The following is an 18,385-nucleotide window of genomic DNA, read 5'->3' as shown; positions in this document are numbered from 1 at the left end:
TTTAATCCTGGGGCTTGGGGGAATGTATCAAGTATTTGTCAAAAAGGCTCAAGTCCAATGAAGTCATGAGTCACTGGTGTTTGTCGACATCCAAGTCTTTTTTTGATTTTGTCAAATCAAGTCTAAAGTCATCAACTTCACGAAAACCAGGTCCTCACTTCAGACAGGTAGCATACAGTTGGTTTGCCAGAGTGTGTTGCTGACATGAGCTGCTTGCCATGTCTACAAACAACTGTAATGAGTGCTGAGAGGGAACCAAAGCAGTAAAACCAAACAGAGCTAGAAGATGTTAAAACACTTCATAGAGATAGATATCAATGTGAATAGACGTATCTTGCGAGGAACAGAAACAGTCACAAAACAACAGGTGTGATGAAAAACTCCCTCTTAGATGCAGTTTCCTTTTTAAACTACTTATTAGGTGAATTATAAAGCCGTCTCTACCTGTGAAGAGTCTGTTAGCCAGCTCCGAAACTCTCTGAGCTTCATCAGAGGAGTTTTACAGCAGGGAAATGCTTCCACTGTGTCCTTTACATCCCTCCTCATGAAAATATAGATTAAAGAGTCTATCAAAGGGCTAACAAAGACCAGAGCACTGGTCAAAACAGCAGACAAATCCCTGACCGGGTCCTCTGCGTCTGAGGCGTTGTTATCTTTGAGAGTGTAATAGAGGTTCCTGAAACTGAAGGGGAAGAACAAAACTGTGTACGTCCCCAACACCAGACTCAGAACACCCAAAACTCTCCTCCTGCTCTTCCTTTCATGTCTCATGGCCCTGCTCTTGTTGAGGGCTTTCCAAGTGGCTATGAAAAGACCCAGAAGGAATGGAGCAGGGAGGAGACAGATGATGGAGAATAAGAACAAGGAGAATCTGGTGTGGATCATGAAGACGTAATCCAAAATGGAGTAGGCAATTGAAAGGATCCACACGCAGACAGAGATCAGGATGGATAACTTTGTACTGTTCTTTGTGTGGTACCACAGTGGACAACCCACCATTAAATATCTCTCTGCAGCAATCAGCAGCATGAAACCCAAACTGGTGGTCAGGCCCAAGCGGACAAACAGGCGTGCGATGCAGCGGGCCCTGAGAAAGGGGTAGATAGTGTCCTCATAAAACCTACTTATGATGAAGACAACTGTGATCCCGATCTGAAGGAGATCTGACAGGAGCAGATTTATGGCGAAGATCGGTGCCACTCGGTCCTTCTTGAGCAGACACAGGAGAGCGTAGCAGGCCAGGCAGACTTCAGGTAGTCCCACAAGGAGTATCAGCCAGTCCACCACAATACCAATGATATTTCTGTAATAGACAGGGTCTTCACAGAGAAGTGAAGTATTTTTATGTGTCCCTGACATCGAGCTGTGGTTGAACGTCTGCAGAGAGTCGACCTTGATGCGTTCAGCTCTGAAGTGAAGTCCGCAGTGAAGCTGGATTTTTTTGTGGTTGCCCATTTATCAGTGTTCACTCATGGTGAGAAAGTGGGACTGACTTCAGCAGTGAGTCTGCTCATCAGATATTAAACTGTGTCACTTCCTACAGACGTCCTGACGCAAGAACAAGCACATAATCTAATGACTTGCAGAGTCAAAATTCATATGTCATGGACACAAAATGCCTAAAGGTAAACACTGAAAACATTTTTAGACATTATATCTACAAAAATATGGGTCTCACTTTATTTTACAGTACAAAAATAAGTCATACTGTGTATCAAATTAGACAAAAACTAGAAGTAACATGTTCTTTATTTCATAATTAGACATCATACATGTAACAGTACACTAATAAGCTGTGACAAGTGCACTTTGTATCAAATTAAGCAAAAACTAGAAATGATATGTTCTTTATTGGACAGTATTAGATCATCTTCTTATACTTTATTAGAGGGTAATTATGGACATATTACAACAGAACTGTAGTGTAAACTAAAGTGTATTGTTTCCCAACCTTCAAGGGTGACTTTGTTCACATTACAACAAATTGTACTGTTAGCACTATGTGAACCAGATCTACCAAGTTAAGGCCAAAACTACAGCAGTAGACTGGACAGACTTATTGTAACACTGTAAGCAGATAATGTGATTTGATCAAACAACTTAGCACTGGTCTTGGTTACTTTGCCAGTTGTACAGGACCAGCCAAAGAATGTGTGTCTCAAGTAGCAGATATGTGATTTCACTTTAGTTTATAGTTCAGTTCTGTTGTAACGTGTCCCAAATTACCATCTAATCAAGTCTAATGTCACAGTCTAACATTGTTTAATAAAGAACATATTTATAGTTTTTGCCAAATTTGATACGAAGTGAGGCATGTTGTGTCTTAGTAGTGTACTGTTAATTATATAGATGTCTAATAAGAGTGTAATTGTGTTTGTTTACTGACTAACAAAGAACATATCATTTCTAGTTTTTGTCTAATTGATATACAGTATGACTTGTTAGGTCTAATGTTTGTACTGTTAGGGTAAAACAACTGCCTAATAAAGAACATATTATTTTTGAGCTTTTTTCTTTTTGTAATTACAGCTTGTTACATCGTTATTAGTTTACTGTAAAATGAAGTGTGACCTTGCAAACTTCCTTACAAAGTCAATTATCAGAAAATGCTGGGTTTTTTTTTCAAAAATTGTGTATTGCTTACCTTTGCATCAGTGCTTTATGAAATTATTCCCACCTCTGTGTCCTGTTAGAGCAGTGAAGTTATTCACTGTCATTCTGTCAAGCAGTGTGAGGTATTTAATGACCTTTTTTTCCCACCCATTTCATGGGAAAGGAATTATGCAAACCAGGAGTGTCTATCTTGGAGAATAATATGAATATATTGGGGGAGTCAAATCTCATGTTTGCTATGTGTTAAAAAACAAATAGCGAAGCTATGATACCTATCCCACTGTGATAACATACAAAACAGGTGAGCAGGTGATGCAGAAAGGCAGAGCTGCAGTTCTCTTTCTTTTTATTTTGCTCAAATAGTCAAAAGTTAAATCTACACACATGCTGTGTATTTATTATACATTACATTAAAAGCTGTCCTCCTGATGCTCAGAAGCTCAGAGGTAAGGAGATTTAAGCATACTGTTTGATAGACAAGTGATGTCTGGGACGTGCAGTATAACAGGAATCTGCATCCATGTCAGTGGCTCTGTGAGGCAGTGTTCTGAACCTAATGCAAACGTCAGCATGCAAACACGTTCACAGTAACAGGGCTAACATGCTCATGCTAAGCAAGTATATTGTTTAACTTGTTCACTATCTTTATGGTCCTGGCACATGAACATTTGCTAATCAGTACTAAACACAAGGCTGACACTGATTTGAATATCATTGGTTTTGCAGGTATTTAGTCACAGTCAAACAATTTGAGGTACAAAAAAAGAAAAAAAAAAAAAAAAACAGATGTAAAAACAAAGCAAACAAAAATACGAAGCAATACAATATACAACTTCTTACAACGTAGCATATATATTTTCCATAGACTGATATTGTGTGGGCTTAAGGTACAACTTATGGGGCCTATCAGCCCTGTTGGGTACTGTGATGTTTTTATTGATGGCAATGTCTCTTGTCCAGTTAGTCAGCCAGCTCACCACTTTGATCCAGATTGAATAACCTCAAAGTCTATTGAATTAATTGCTATGAAATTTCGCACAAACATTAATTGCCCCAAGAGGATCAGCAAGTCAAAATTTTTACTCATCCAGGAAAAATATCTCAACATCTTGGCAACGAATTTTAAACAGACTTTTCCTGAAATGCCACCGTGTTGACAGTTGTGGTTTTGTGTGAAATGTCTTGACAGCTACTGGATGGTTTGCCAAGAAATTTGATTCACACATTCATGTTCCCCTCAAGAGCAATTGTGATTACTTTGATCATTGGTTAACCATCGACAGGTTAAATTTTCAATCTGACACTTTGGTTCATGACTAAATACCTGCACAACTAATGACATTCCCATCAAGCCACAGCTGTACTTTTTGCTAATTTGCCAATGTAAGAATGCAAACAACATGACTGGCTGCCATACCATCTTTCAGGAGCCCTCTGTGTTTGTAACACGGCTGCATTGGGACTTACACACAGGGCTAATGTCTGACTGAATCAGTGTTGCTCAAATACACAATTTATTTGACATCAAAATGTAATACCAGACAAAATTTTACAGTCCCTTCTCTACTAATACCAACACGTCATTCTTTTAATTGATTAATTTTTCTATTTGTTCATCAAACTATTTTTAAACATTAGTGAAACTGAATAAATTAACTACAGTTATTTTCATACATTAGTATTATTGCATATTTCTCTGAAGTTATAGTTGTCTTTTGTCATTTAAAACAACCTTTCAATATTTCCAGGTAGTAATTTGTTCAGGAATAGTTTTGTTTGAAGGATCTACCATGCCTTTGAATTTTAGAGCCTTTAACAAACACTGGGTCTCATTGGTTCATGTTAAGTAGTTATGTTAAGAATCCTTTTGGCTCTCTTTCGAAGTATAAAAAAATAGTTTAAAAAATTATATTTTGGTATTATGTATGGATTTCCCCATACTTCCAGTAACATATGTATGAAAGTATCAGAGAACATATAAGTTGTATAATGAAGCTGGATTTTATTTCATAACAGTGTTGCAAGACTCATTTTTGCTTTGACTTAATTAATGTGAGGTTTCCATCTAATTTTTTAATCATAGCCAAACTATTTTTAATCACAGGATGAACAGGAAGAATTGCATTCCAAACTGTATTTGTAACCATTTGGCTAACACAAATGTACCCAGGTGCCAAGGCAAGGCAAGTTTATTTATATAGCTCAGCTCAGACACAAAGGCAATTCAAAGTTCTTTATATCAGCATAAACAACAAAAATAGAGAATATTACTAAAAGACATGTTGGTTTAAAGAAGACCAGTTTGTTAGGAACACCTAGCTACACTTCATGCAGTCTAATACAGCAGAGGTATAAATAAATCTTACCTTCAGGGTTATAAAGTACAGTGTTTATGAGACCCTTTTAAGAAGGTGTTAATGCAAATTAACACCTATTTTGGTCCATCCTTGTTGGTTTAATTGAGGTGGACACCACACAGCATAGACACTCAAATTACAGCCTCCAAAACAGCTCCAACAATGGCAGAATTATATAATTATTATAATCCTCATATAAATGGAATTTATAATTTTTTGTATTAGACTATTTATTTTAGCTGCATAAAAACAGACGACTGGCTCTATTTATTGTCAACAGATAAACATAAACAGTTTATTTTGTCCCTTAAATTATCAAACACTGTGGAATTAAGATCACTCACCGCCTTCTTCTTCAGCACTCTCACTTTTCATTTCTCTTGGGAGTTGCCCAAAAGCAAAAGCGTAAGTGTTAGCTTGACAAAAGTGAGACTATATGTGGTTCAACCTCGCTGGTTTGAAAAAAAACAACATCCAGCACTGACATTACAGTATAGCTGATTAACCCTGACACATTGTGCACATGTTTATGCTTGAGGCAGCCCGACTGCTTATACTGAAGATTCTTGAGCTAGCGTTATTTGATTGTATGAAGAGCAAGTGTGAAAGACAAATACAAGCTCCTCTCAGGTAGGCACGTGGAAAATAAAAATAGGCACTGTACACCTTTGTGTATGTGTGAATGAACTGTTTTCTTCTTTAATCTCTCTGTATGCAGCAGATATCATGAGCTTCTTTCTTTACTGGATACCTTGTTGTCTACTCAAATTGCATTTATGGTGATGGAGATACTGTCTTTCAGGTATGTGAAAGGACACTTTTTGAGCTTTTGAAATCCTGAAGTGAGTGAAAGTAAACCAGTGAAATCATGTAACATGTTGGCCAGGGAACCAGACGAATCTTTTTAAGCCAATGTTTCATTTGCTCTGACAGATGTGTCTGGTCACTCTCCTGTTCAGAGCGATTTCCACCAACCCTGGATACCTTCAGGCCATTCAAGACCATTTATTTACTTTGAGGAGGGGATGGTACGATGACTGACAGAGGACCATTACTGGGTGTAACACACCAGTGCTGATCAAATATGAATCAGCATGCTGCTACTGCATTACCTGTTTCTTGCCACAAGAGAGTTTGTGACCACATACCTCCCCAGCTTGTATGTCACTCTACTTGTTGATAACTCCCCTTGGAAACTGGAAAAGTACTGAGAGATTCCAGACTAAATTGCATTTGTTAATTTGTGTGGCAATGCCAGGCTAGTGACATGTAGGAACAGACAGAGGAAAATGTTTTTTTTTACACTCAGTCTTTAGGGCATGATATGTAACATTTAACATTTGAAGCCTACACTTATATTACATACAGTATTTTGTTGAGTTGTGTATTTACATTAATCCCCACTGTTTCCAACAATGTACAATTCCCAGAGAAATAGGTAATTATATTCAAGGTGACAGTCTGTTTGATTTGGTTGCCTGTCAAATGACTGCTTACCTAATGTTGTAGTACTTCAGATCGGTCGTGGACTTGAGGCCGGTCTCAAGACCACTTTTGAATCAGCTGCATTTTTATTTGGTCTTGTCTTAGTCTAAGACAAAGAAGACTCAGGACTGGACTTCAAGACCTATCAAGACCGCAACCAAGAACCTCATAAAGCTATCTATGTAGTTATCTTACATTAACATGAGCTAATATCAGCTTCAACATAAACTCTACACACTGCAGTACCGCTCCTTCACTATGGTGAGAGAGCTAGACATGTAATGCTCGGTCTTGACTTGGCCTGAACACCTAAACATCTCAGTCTTGTCTCAGCCTTGAGACAATCTGGTTGGTTATGACTCTGTCTTGGTTTTAGTTGGTCCTGATTATTACGCTGCCCTTACCCACACTTGTTGCCATAATTTTTAGGGAAACACCAGATGATATCACAAAGAGTGAGGAAGGAAGTGGGCAAACAGAGTAACATGTAATGTGAATAAAACTTTAATACATTAACTTGTCCATGAACATGATTTTATGCACGGTTTCTTCTCACAAGCTGAAATGAGGTACTCCTGTGTTCCAGGTTATGAGTCATAGAATCTTAATCTGACAAATTGTTATCATGTCACAGACTCCTGATCGATCACCTACTGAAAAAACAATGGTGAGAGAAAATCTGGAGGGAAAATCAGCCATGTATCAACATATTTGATAAACCATTAACTACAGCAGCTAAACATTTATTTAAGCCTGGATGTAAAACCCACATGCTGTGTCTCTTCACCTGACCTCAGAAATGTTCTCATTGTCAGTAATGTTGTGTAACATGTTCACTGGAAAACATATTTCTGTGTAGTGTTCATACAGAACACATCCACAACAAATGTCTGTTTTGTGTGGCAGTAATGATGTCAGTAAGGTTAGCTAGGAAGTGGTTGAAGGCTAACATAAGCTAGTCTTTCAGTTGTGTAACTTTAACTTATGGGTCATGTTATGTTAGGTTGAAATGCGTCCTGATGTCCCTCCACATTTCCACTGTTCTTTGTATTTTCACTGGCTGATCAATCAGGAAGTGGTGAGACGATGACAGTTTGTCAGATTTGTCTTCTGTCATCACCCTGAGTATGTGTGTGTCAGAGGAAAATGAATGTGTGTGAACAAGATGAACGTCAGATACATTTTCATCAGCTAAGGTAGTTATTTAACAATGAAGACAACTCCCATGATCCCATGCTACTTCATGACATCATCAAGTCTGTCATTTGTTATTGTTTTGATTACATAAATTGATCAAAAAATGACATATTGTGCTTTAATTAAATATATCACACTGTCATGTGATGTGTGTAAGTAGGAAATTGGCAGCTCCAAAAGAAAAGGTTTCATGGCAATAAAAAAAACAAACAAACAAATGAGCTGATGTCAAAGTGGATTAAGGGGTGAATAAATAGTATTCAGTCGAGATAAATAAGACAAGCCTTCTGAGAGGAAAGGCTAATTATAGTGCTGTGACTTGCAAGCAGAACAGTTTACTTCAAAGTTAATTTTCTCCGTACCCCCCCTCCCATCTCAAGGTCATGTGACTTCTCTGAGTCCAGTGCCATGGTTGAACAGACAGCGGGGGGAGGTGAATCTGTTGGGATTAGCCTCCAGAGTCAACATACTGACCGGGCACAACACACACGCTCACCTGATGGCCACACGCTGCAAACACCGGGACACCAACAGGTATGAAATTCTACTTTTTTCCCCCTAGACATTTATTAAAAATTAATGAGAATTTTTAAATCAGTTGAGATGAATCTATATGAGTTGGTGGTTAAACATGTACAATCAGAGCACATGTAGAGCAAATCAGGCCAACAAGCTGTCAAGGATGATCTCCTGATCCCCTGTGCCTGGGTCTGAGGCGGGTTAGCACTCATCTAAGGTCACTGGTACAAACCTTTACCCTTACTGTGATAACCAGCAAGTCATATTCTTCTTTATGTATTGATCCTCTATGGCAAATAATTGTTTGTTCAGTAAATTATAGGGTTAAATTGCATCTAAACTTTGGTTAAGTTTGGTTTATGTGTTAAAGATGTCTTGACGGTCATTATTTTGGCCATTGTTTTTAGTGATGGTGTATTTACCTTACACTATGTTACAAGGTGTTTTCTGTTATTTTTGTCCATCCACCACACATTTTGCCAGTAATAGTGGTTACATAGTTAAGTATTCTATTCATAGAGCATGGTAGGCAAAAGGATTACTGGTCTCAGTGAACAGTTGGAGTGAAATAAGGACTTCCCCCTTGACACCAGCTCAATACCAGCTGTCTTACTACTCATCGGTATTAGTACTTCTTACATGTAACAGCAGCATGCAACTTCTGCAATTGTCTGGTGTTGCACAGGCCCAAAACAATGACGTTTGATCTAGAAGGTGACACAGAAGGGGATTTTCACTCCCTTCCTGTCCCACTCCCACAAAAAATGCTCCTGTGCCGCTCCAATCCGATGACAGAGTAAAAAAGAATTCCTGTCCCATCCCCGTCCTGGAAGAATGACTTGTCCCATCCCATTCCTGTCATCAGGCAGTCCACACACATCATGCACTGGTCAGGTGGTGCAACCAGCCACCAGAGCAGACAGGAGAGAATAAAAAAGAATTACAGATAAGAGAACAACTAGCGTTATGTTCAAAGTAAAGAAAATAGTAGTTATTCATATTAGAACTACATATTCATAGAAAAAAAATAAAAAGCAATCTAAAATCATCTGTGGATTTTGTTATCTGACACCAGCTCAGAGGCAAACCAGTAAGTTTGAGTTATAAACCACACGCAAACTCCTCAAAACAAAGTTTTTCTGATCTATGAGCTTTTGCTGAAATAAATAATAATTTATTATTATAAGAACGTAAGAATGCAAATTCTTTGTTAGATAAATTTGGATCTTTGAAGTTTAGAGACCCCCAGAAAATGCATTTCAAAAATTCTTTACAGTGAGCTGTGAACTTAATTTGTCATTATGGGTGCTCAAAATTAAATGGTCAAAATATTAAATATTAACTATTATTCACTTTCATTTCAATAATTTTTTGAAATACAAATTTTTGGGGAGTTTCTACAACTCAAAGATTGAAGTTAATCTCCATAAGAAAAGTAAATGATCTGAACAAAACATTATTTGTTGGTAACATTTTTTTTTTCAAAAACTCATACAAAAGTAAGTAAGTAAGAGACTTGATTTTTTTTTTTTTTTCAACTTTTTTGTTTTTACAGACTCATGTTAGCTAGCCAGCCTGTTAACATAATATTGTGATTTTGTATGATTACCACTGACTGATATTGATATGTCATTAAAAAACCCAAACATTTCAAGCTTTTTTGGAGGCCCTCTTGTGGCCATGGAGGCCTTAAACAGCCATTTAGTTCACTAATGCTTCGGGCTGTCTCTGCATGTATGTAATTTAATCAATATGTTGTTGATCTTGCTCTTCTGTATAAATCCTTTGTTTAGTTCATAGCCTTTTGTGCCACACAACACACATCAAGGACCCTTCACCTGTTCACCATGGCGTCTGTTGAGGAAGAGCTGACCTGCTCTGTGTGCCGAGACACCTTCAGCCAAGCCCATCCCCTGCCCTGCGGTCACAGCTTCTGCCCTGCCTGCATCCGCGAGGCCTGGACCGACCGGGGTGATGGTAAAAGTCGCTTTACCTGCCCCCAGTGTCAGGAGGAGCAGGGTGAAGTGCTGTGCGACAGCTGCCCTCCAGAGGCAGTGGAGGGCCAGTCATCTTTGGCTGTCAAGACCTGCCTGAGGTGTGAAGTCTCACTGTGCGCAGAACACCTCAAGCCACATCTTGATAGACCGGCGTTTCGCACCCACCTGCTGGTGAATCCGCTGGGGGACCTCTCCCAACGAAGGTGCCCAACACACACGGAGATATTGCGCTACTACTGTGCCGATGAGAGGGTGTATGTGTGTGGTGACTGTCTGATGGATGGAGACCATGCTCAGCACAAAGTGAAGGCACTGAAACAGGTTGAGGAGGATCTGAAGGTCAGCTTCAAAACTGTACAGCATGTGTGTTTTTATGACTGTTAATGTATGAGTGTGTGTTTGCTCACATCTGTGCGACTCCACAGGTCATTCTCCAGACCCTGCTCAGAAAAGCAGAGGAGAAGCTGAAAGATGGGGAGCGAATACTCAAAGAGCATGAGAATATTGATTCCACCATGGCTGTGAGTACTATGTAAAGGGATGAGGTACTTACCTGTAGTATGTTTACCTACAGTAGATGGTGGTCAGCGTACCGGCAGTGTGGAGAAGCAGCAGGAATACTGGTATAGGAAGCTAAGCAATGTATGGCTGTTGACAGGCTCAGCAGCAAAATGTATTTTAGCCGCTTATTACATAAAAAAGGTCTACCTTAAAAAATTGTATTAATTTAATTGTATATTTAGAATGTTTTCACTGCTTCACTCTGCCATCAGACAACCTCTCTGACAGGAAACAGCCATTATATAAGCCAAATATCACGCTCTCCAAACCAACCAAACTCCATTGGCAGAGTGAATAATTTTACCTTGCAGAACAGAGGAGCTGCTGTATTACTGCTGCCTTGATCTGTAATTTTGTTTGTGTTATTGTGCGAATTTGGCATTTTGAAAGGACAGTTCAGATTCACCAAAGTCACAAAATAACACAAACAAACTAACAGATTGAGGCAGCCATAGACCAGCGTCTCTCGTGTTCTGTGAGGTAAAATGACTGATTTCACACATGGAGTTTAGTTAGTTTGAAGTGAACAATATTATATGGCTTATATAGAGTCATTTTCTGACAGAGAAGGCAGTCTGATAGCAGGGTAAAGCAAATATTCTAAATATAGATTACCCTTAAATTCATATGAATATTTTTAGGTGAACATTTTTTAAGTGGCTAAAATACCTTTTGTTGCTGACCCTGTCCACAGCAGTTCATTGCTTAGCTTGTCCTTCTCCACCGGCATCTACTGTAGCTAATAAACTATTGATAAGTACCACATACAACCCCATATCAAATAATTCAAACTATCCATTTAGATTTCAATGTAATGCAATGTGATATAATGACTCCCTCAGAGAGTAGATGATCTGTACATCCTGTGCCGCCCAAGTTACGACCCACAAGGGATCCCAAAGCTAAATCCTTCCCTCCTATAACCCTCAGACTTGTCTCATTCTACTGATGAATCTTTCAAATGGATCAGATGTTTCAATCTTTAATCTGGCACCGACCACCACTCTCTCATAATGGGTTGCAGGACTCTCTGAAGCAGGATGACACCCAGGTGGAGCGGCTGGGCTCAGACCTGCAGGTCCAGGTGAAGAGCCTGGTGGTGGCTCTGAGAGAGATCACCAAGAGGGAGAGACAGCAGATCATAGAGCACGTCCATGAAGACTGCTCCAAGGTACAAGAGGACATGAGCCAGACGCTGAGCATCCAGCATTACCTGGCCTCGCTGCTGGCAGAGACGGACCCCTTCTTGCTCATCTGGGTAAGACTCACTGCTTTGCATTGCCAGATTTGTTGAGAGTTTGGCCAAACACCTAGAAGTGAGCAGAAAGCAGAATATCTTAATCCAGCTGCATCAGTCACCCTTTTTAATCATGCTAGTGGCATGGTTTGAAGGATGCCAAAGGCCAAACAGGATTACAGTGTCTGCAGTCAACAACATTGTGTGGTTAATGTTAGCAGCCTGCTGTGCAGGTTTATGTCCGAGCCTGTATTGAACGTAGTTATGCATTGCTCTAGTCGAGGGTTAGATGCAGTTTATTCGGACACAGCCTGAATTCAATCTTATATTATTAATATACTGACAGACTACAATGTTCATGAGTTGTCATCTGTCCCATTTTGCTGATAAGAACATCTGGCCCACGCTGGGCATTCACGCTGGATGAGAGGTGCTGCTGTCTGCCAGAGCTGCAGCACGGGCAGCCTTAGAGGCAACAGTTAACTGGCATTGTACATGAATAAAATATAGCCGACTAGTATTAATGGTGCCAACTCGCGAGGGTGGCAACGTTAAATCCCATAGTCGATTTATCACGCACATCCTTAGTCCTGATCCTGATTCAAATGTTGCTAAAACGTAATTAACGCAAAAGTGATGTCACCATTTTCCAGCTGAGCACACACCGGTGAGAAGAGACGAGACAAAACTGCACAGACTGTAATCTCTTGTGAGAAATGACTGTAAATAACAGATTAACTTTGGCAGAAAGTGTAGTATTAATATAGGGCCCTGTCACTAGTGGTAAACTACTGATGGAGAACAAAGGGGCTTTAAACTGTCTGTTGTTATGGCAAAATGAAATTTATCTTCTCCAAAAGAAAATGAAAGGCAGATGTTTTTAATGCATTTTACATTTTTAATTTTTCATGTTGTCCATCATGTAGGACTGTATCATTTGCCTTCCAGTCATGTGGATCGTATTGAGTGTCCACTGATTTGTATGTGTGTCATATACTCTGTAGCAGCTGCTTGATTAAAGGAAAATCAGGTAAAGAAAAATGTTGTTTTCTCAGTGCTGAGAAGGTGTGTATTGAATGAACTAACAAATTAATGTGTTAAATGCTCTTCAGTGCATCATATTTTGTATTGTACTGATGGTGTTCTAAAGAGGTGACTTACAGTAGGAGTGACCTTGAGAGTCCCTGAGTATGTTTACTGCAAGTCTTTTTATTCATGTTGTTTATGCTCATATAATGTGGAATAAACATGACACATATCTACTGAAGTAAATGAACAGGGCCACAGAAGGTTAGCTGTAAGTGTGGATGGGGGTCTAACCTTGCATTTGTTTATTTTTCTACGCAGCTGGACAGATTCACAGGGACATTTATAATTCTTTCAGTGAATGAATCCCTTTTTGTCATGTTTTTCTCAGTTGTCCTTCACTATTCTTTCCTCAGGCCTTTCAATCAGATGATACAAAGTAAGTCCAGAATAAGACAATGATGCCATGTGCTATGTCCTTAGGTGTGTTCATGAGTGTGTGTAGGTAGATAGTCTTTATATGTATGTGGGAGATTGAAAAGAGTACAGTGAGACATAAAGGGAGGAAGAAATTAACTACTGAATGCAATTATTTAATTACAGAAGCCTTTCATCTATATGTGCTCCTGCCTTAAAATGATGGTTTTCTTCCTGCAACTGTTGTGCTCTTGTGTTGTAGGTTACTAGCCGACCTGAATAGCCCGCTTTTCATCCCTGATACCGTCAGTCTAGACAGGAAACACATCTTAGAAGATATAGAGAGCAAGTATCGAGAGTTCATCACGGCCACCCTCCGCTGCCTCAGTGAACTCAAGAGGGAGCTCTGTGAGTGGCAGATGAGTGACACACACACACACACACACACACACACACACACACACACACACACACACACACACACACACACTCACTTTTGGGAAATATCCTTTTTCTCTTTCTTGCTGATAGTTGAGAGATGAGAAGATTAATTCCACTTGTATTTGTCTGTTGAATAGGAAGCTACAGCCAGCAGCTGGTTAGCTTAGCTTAGCATTATGACTGGAAACAGGACAACAGCTAGCCTGACTGTCCAAAGTCCCACACATAACCCTCCATAAAACCACAACTTCTCACCTATACACTGCTTTTTGTACAGGTTAAACAAACAAGATATAATGTATTAATCAGTGAGTTTTAAATGTACAATCTGCAAATTCTTCTGCTAGGGGTCTCTTTCACATTAAAACAATAACAAATAACATACAAACTCCAATTAACTGTGCAAAACATCAATAAAAACAGATTACACTGATCTGCAAATGCTTTATGATGATTTGTATTCAACTGAATACAGTACAAGGACAAGCTATATAATGTTAAACTGATAAACTTGATTGTTTTTTTAAATATACACTTATTTTGAATTTGATGCCTGCAACATGTTTCAAAGAAGTTGTGACATGGGCAACAACTATGGAAGTAGTGGTATGCTAAAAACACCTGTTTGGACTGTTTGACAGGTAAACAAGTTAACTGGTAACACATGACAGTATCAACAGTGTGTTGTTCAGTGTTATTAAAAGAAAAATCTGATGTAACACAGCGGTAAACATGTCCCTTGCAACTTTCCCAACATGCTGCATCAAATTCAGAATGAATGTATATTTACAAAAATAAAAATACATCCTTATGCCCCTATTTGGAGCGATGGTTGTCTGTGTCCTCAAAAATTAATGCTACGCGAACACAAACGTGTGTTTAATTAGTAAGTTCATCTCCAGCCTCCAACCTAAACAACGTCCTAACTTCTTTTGAACTGGGGTTCGATGACATTGTGAAGTAGCGTGGGCTCATGGGAGTTGTTGTCTTCATTGTTATACAACCACCATTGCAGATTGCAGAGAATCTATCTGACATGAGGCACAATTGCCTTGAATAAATTATGGTTTGTCTGTGTTTGAAGATTGTTGGAAACATTTGGGATAATGTAAGTAACTCCACAATATATATATAACATATGTCTAGCATTTTAGTTATTTTAAAGTGGAAATATTATATATATTACAGCTTTAAAACTGCCCTTATGCTAAGATACACTAACTGTCTCTTGGCTTAGTTTAATATTTAAAGACCTGATATGAGAGTGGCACTGGCCTGATCATCTAACTCTCTTTTCTGAAAAAAATATTTTTCTAATTTTTATTTAGTATTTTATGTTATTTAAGATTTATTTCAAAGGAATCTTCTGACTTTAAAGTAATGTGGTAAATCAGACTGTGTACATGGATGGTTGCATCTCAGCAGTATGTGGGTGTCTGGAACTGAAATATTTCTCAGTTCATAATAAGAAAACTCTGGTGTTGTTTCTACAAGCAGCAACATACTGTAGGTTCTGTTTTACCCTCCAGTCAGTCCGCCAGCACAAATTGCCACAAGTGAGTAATTATGTAAAAATATATTTGAATTTGATTGTTTTATTTCCCTTTCGTACAGTAACCAGCCCCTTGACCCTGGACACGAACACGGCCCATCCTCTGTTGAGCATATCTGATGATCTTCGCTCAGTGACGCGGGTTAAAAACCGCCTGCCCTGCGCTGCTCACCCCGAACGTTTCGACCACTGGCCGCAGGTCCTCACCGTCCAGACCTTCTCCAGTGGGACTCACTACTGGGAGCTGGAAGCTGAGGGATTCTGGGATATTGGCGTCTGCTATAGAAGCATTGGACGGAAGGGGAAAGAGGGCAACGCATTTGGGAACAACAAGGTATATGTGCCACCTGCAGTACTTCATTTAATCGGTTGCACTTAACCATTTAAAGGTAATGTATGTCACAGTTTTACATTGTTATTTTTGTAAGCAGATGAAATAAGAGGGAGCATCTGTTGAATACCAGTGGGATTTGTTTTGCCATGTTTTGCCCACTTTTCCCATGAACCCATCCTTGGCTTCACTCTGAGGGTTTTTTTTTTGTAATCTGGCTTCAGTGAAAATGAAAGGCTGTTTTTCCTTTGAACTCTTACTCATTCAGTCTTCCCTTACAAGAGAAATACATTTTATTTGTGCTCAACAACACAACCCTCGTCCTGTGTTATTATGCTGTGAGTATGTGCCCTAATGCAACTCGACATTCTCACAGCACTAGCAAGGTTTCCATTCAAATGTAACACAAATTTGTTCTATATTTTGAGTAAATATGCAAAAGAAAATGCAAATTAATGTGCATTTCCAGCCACTACTGTTATGCAAGTATTAGTAATTGGTTCATTGAAATAAACAGGTGGTGGTGCTAATTCTCCAGTTGGGTGCCATTAAAGCTACAAGATGTAAAATGTAAATGTCTAGAAACTATAGACATATATAAACATAATATATATTTTTGTACTTACGTCACTTACATTATTTTAAATGTTTTAAACAATGTTCAAATGTAGAGAAATTTGTTTAAGGTAACAGTATGTTTCCTGCTAGCTGTTGCTAGGTTGTTGCTAGATATATCGGATAGACCAGATATTCCAGATACCTCAGAGAGTGAGGAGGGAGTTGGCAAATGTTACCAAACAGAATAAACCTGATATTACCTTGTCCATGAGCAACAATTCTGCCTGAGTCATGTCAGATAGATTTTCATCAGCTATGCTCGCTGTTTAAATGTTAAGGTAGCAACTGCCATGATCATGATTAAACTAGTCTTTCATGACCTCAATGGAAAATGTCATAAGGTCATAACAACTTAGAAACATAGAGCCATGGTGCATTTTTCAACTCCTCATTGGAAGCCTAAGTCACATGTATGTAGTGATTTATTCAAATCACAGAGATAAGAAGCAGATCTTTACATCTAGTTCCAGCTCTAGTTTCAATCAAAAGGAAACATGTTCCTTGATTAAAATACCTCTGTTACATTTCCAGGTATCATGGAGCCTGACACAGCAGCATGACAGGAAGCTGGCTGCCTGGCACAACCGCAGGAAGACCCGCCTCGCCTACCAAATGACTGGGAACAGAGTTGCCCTCGCTGTGGACTACGGCACAGGCACCATCACCTTCTCCGAGGTGGGCCCATCTGGCAACCTGACCCACCTCCACACTTTCTCCACCACGTTCACTCAGCCGGTCTGCATGGGCTTTGGACTCTACAAAGCTGAGCTCAACAGCCGCATCTCTATTGTCAAAGTCTGAGGTGGAAAAAGGGGAAAGGAGGAGAAAATAACACTGATGAGCACTGGGCTGGTTTAACTTAGACAAAACCATGCAGATACAATGACTCAACTGAGAGATGGAACTTGAGTCTCTGAAGTTTCTCTCCCATCAGATCTCCGGCTGAGCTCATCCTCAATAAAGAGACAAAACCAATTCTTCTAAAACTGTGATGGGGTGATATTGACTGGAAATTATTTCCAACAGAGAAAGAAAATGACAGTGGAGGAGTCGATAGGTGAATATGAGTGGATCCTAGCAGAACATACAAATGAAGAAGCTCTTTAAATTAAGACAGAAATAGGTTTTTGTAACTAAATTGCTAAATTGTTATCTTCTTGTCATTCCACAGTGATTAAAAATGCAGATGGCTGGTGATTCAAAGATATTACAATTACAAACTCATCCCCTCCCATCCAGCTAGAAATTGTACATTCCCAGAAGACTCTGAGAACATCCCCCTGGGTGTAAAGGGGTATGTTATTTGGCACACTTTCAGGGAACATTCAGGATATTCTGGGAACATTTAGGACCATTACTATAGGATGCTGGCTATAGTACTCTTTTCTACTTAAAAAGTAAGTAGAAAAAAGTTCCCAGGAACATTAAAAGGCAACATCCTTTATATCAGATGTGAAGTTGTCAGAAAAGTTCTTGGAATATACCAATTCTATCAAGAGATTTTTTCCTTCTTAAAAAGTCTTAAAGGGAATGTTCTCATTTGACCTACAGGGAATTTTTTCTTTACATCCCAGAAGTATTCTTCACCAACATTGAACTGTTCCTGTTCCAGCTTAAGCACCTATTCTCAAACCATTCTGAGCATTTCCACCAAAAATAAACTTTTTTGGATCCTAAAAAGTTGGTTCCCAGCTGGAACCAAAGTGGGCATGTCATATTCCAGAAGCTGCTGTACATTGTAAAACGCCCTCTGTTGATGACATCTTAGATTTCAATGGTTCCACTGAAACTGGTGGAAATGCAAGCTGGTTGACTGGATGGGTCCCAGAAATCTTGAATGGAATCGGTTCAAGAACCAGAGCCTTTTTTGATGGGGCCATTTGTGAGTCCACGTTCCCACAAATGAGCAAAAACGGAACATACATCTAAAGCCATGTGGAGAATGTACTGTATACCAACTTATATACTTAGATTTAAGTCTCAGAATTTTCCTTTTGTGTCCCAAATGTCATTTTTGTTGCATTGTGACCATAA

At 39.2% G+C, this 18,385-nt stretch overlaps 2 protein-coding genes across 2 annotated transcripts; one reads left to right on the top strand and one right to left on the bottom strand.

Moving 5' to 3' along the window:
• Nucleotides 1-266: 266 nt before the first annotated feature.
• LOC146318220 (chemokine XC receptor 1-like) lies at nucleotides 267-1,574 on the bottom strand. Its single transcript, XM_084732752.1, has one exon. It carries the CDS (start codon nucleotides 1,453-1,455, stop codon nucleotides 427-429), a length of 1,029 nt encoding a protein of 342 aa, XP_084588878.1. The 5' UTR covers nucleotides 1,456-1,574; the 3' UTR covers nucleotides 267-426.
• Nucleotides 1,575-8,062: 6,488 nt separating this feature from the next.
• Nucleotides 8,063-17,929, top strand: trim110 (tripartite motif containing 110). Its single transcript, XM_084732252.1, has 8 exons — nucleotides 8,063-8,186; nucleotides 9,965-10,507; nucleotides 10,594-10,689; nucleotides 11,754-11,987; nucleotides 13,409-13,431; nucleotides 13,672-13,817; nucleotides 15,465-15,736; nucleotides 16,883-17,929. The coding sequence occupies exons 2-8, from the start codon at nucleotides 10,019-10,021 to the stop codon at nucleotides 17,150-17,152; spliced, it is 1,530 nt and encodes a 509-aa protein (XP_084588378.1). The 5' UTR covers nucleotides 8,063-8,186; nucleotides 9,965-10,018; the 3' UTR covers nucleotides 17,153-17,929.
• The last annotated feature ends 456 nt before the right edge of the window (nucleotides 17,930-18,385 follow it).

The sequence above is a fragment of the Lutjanus erythropterus genome, chromosome 12 (assembly GCF_056507025.1).
Source record: "Lutjanus erythropterus isolate fLutEry1 chromosome 12, fLutEry1.hap2, whole genome shotgun sequence".
Taxonomy (NCBI): Eukaryota; Metazoa; Chordata; class Actinopteri; order Lutjaniformes; family Lutjanidae; genus Lutjanus; species Lutjanus erythropterus.
The sequence above is the reverse complement of the archived record's forward strand: the minus strand, read 5'-3'. Positions and strand labels throughout refer to the sequence as shown.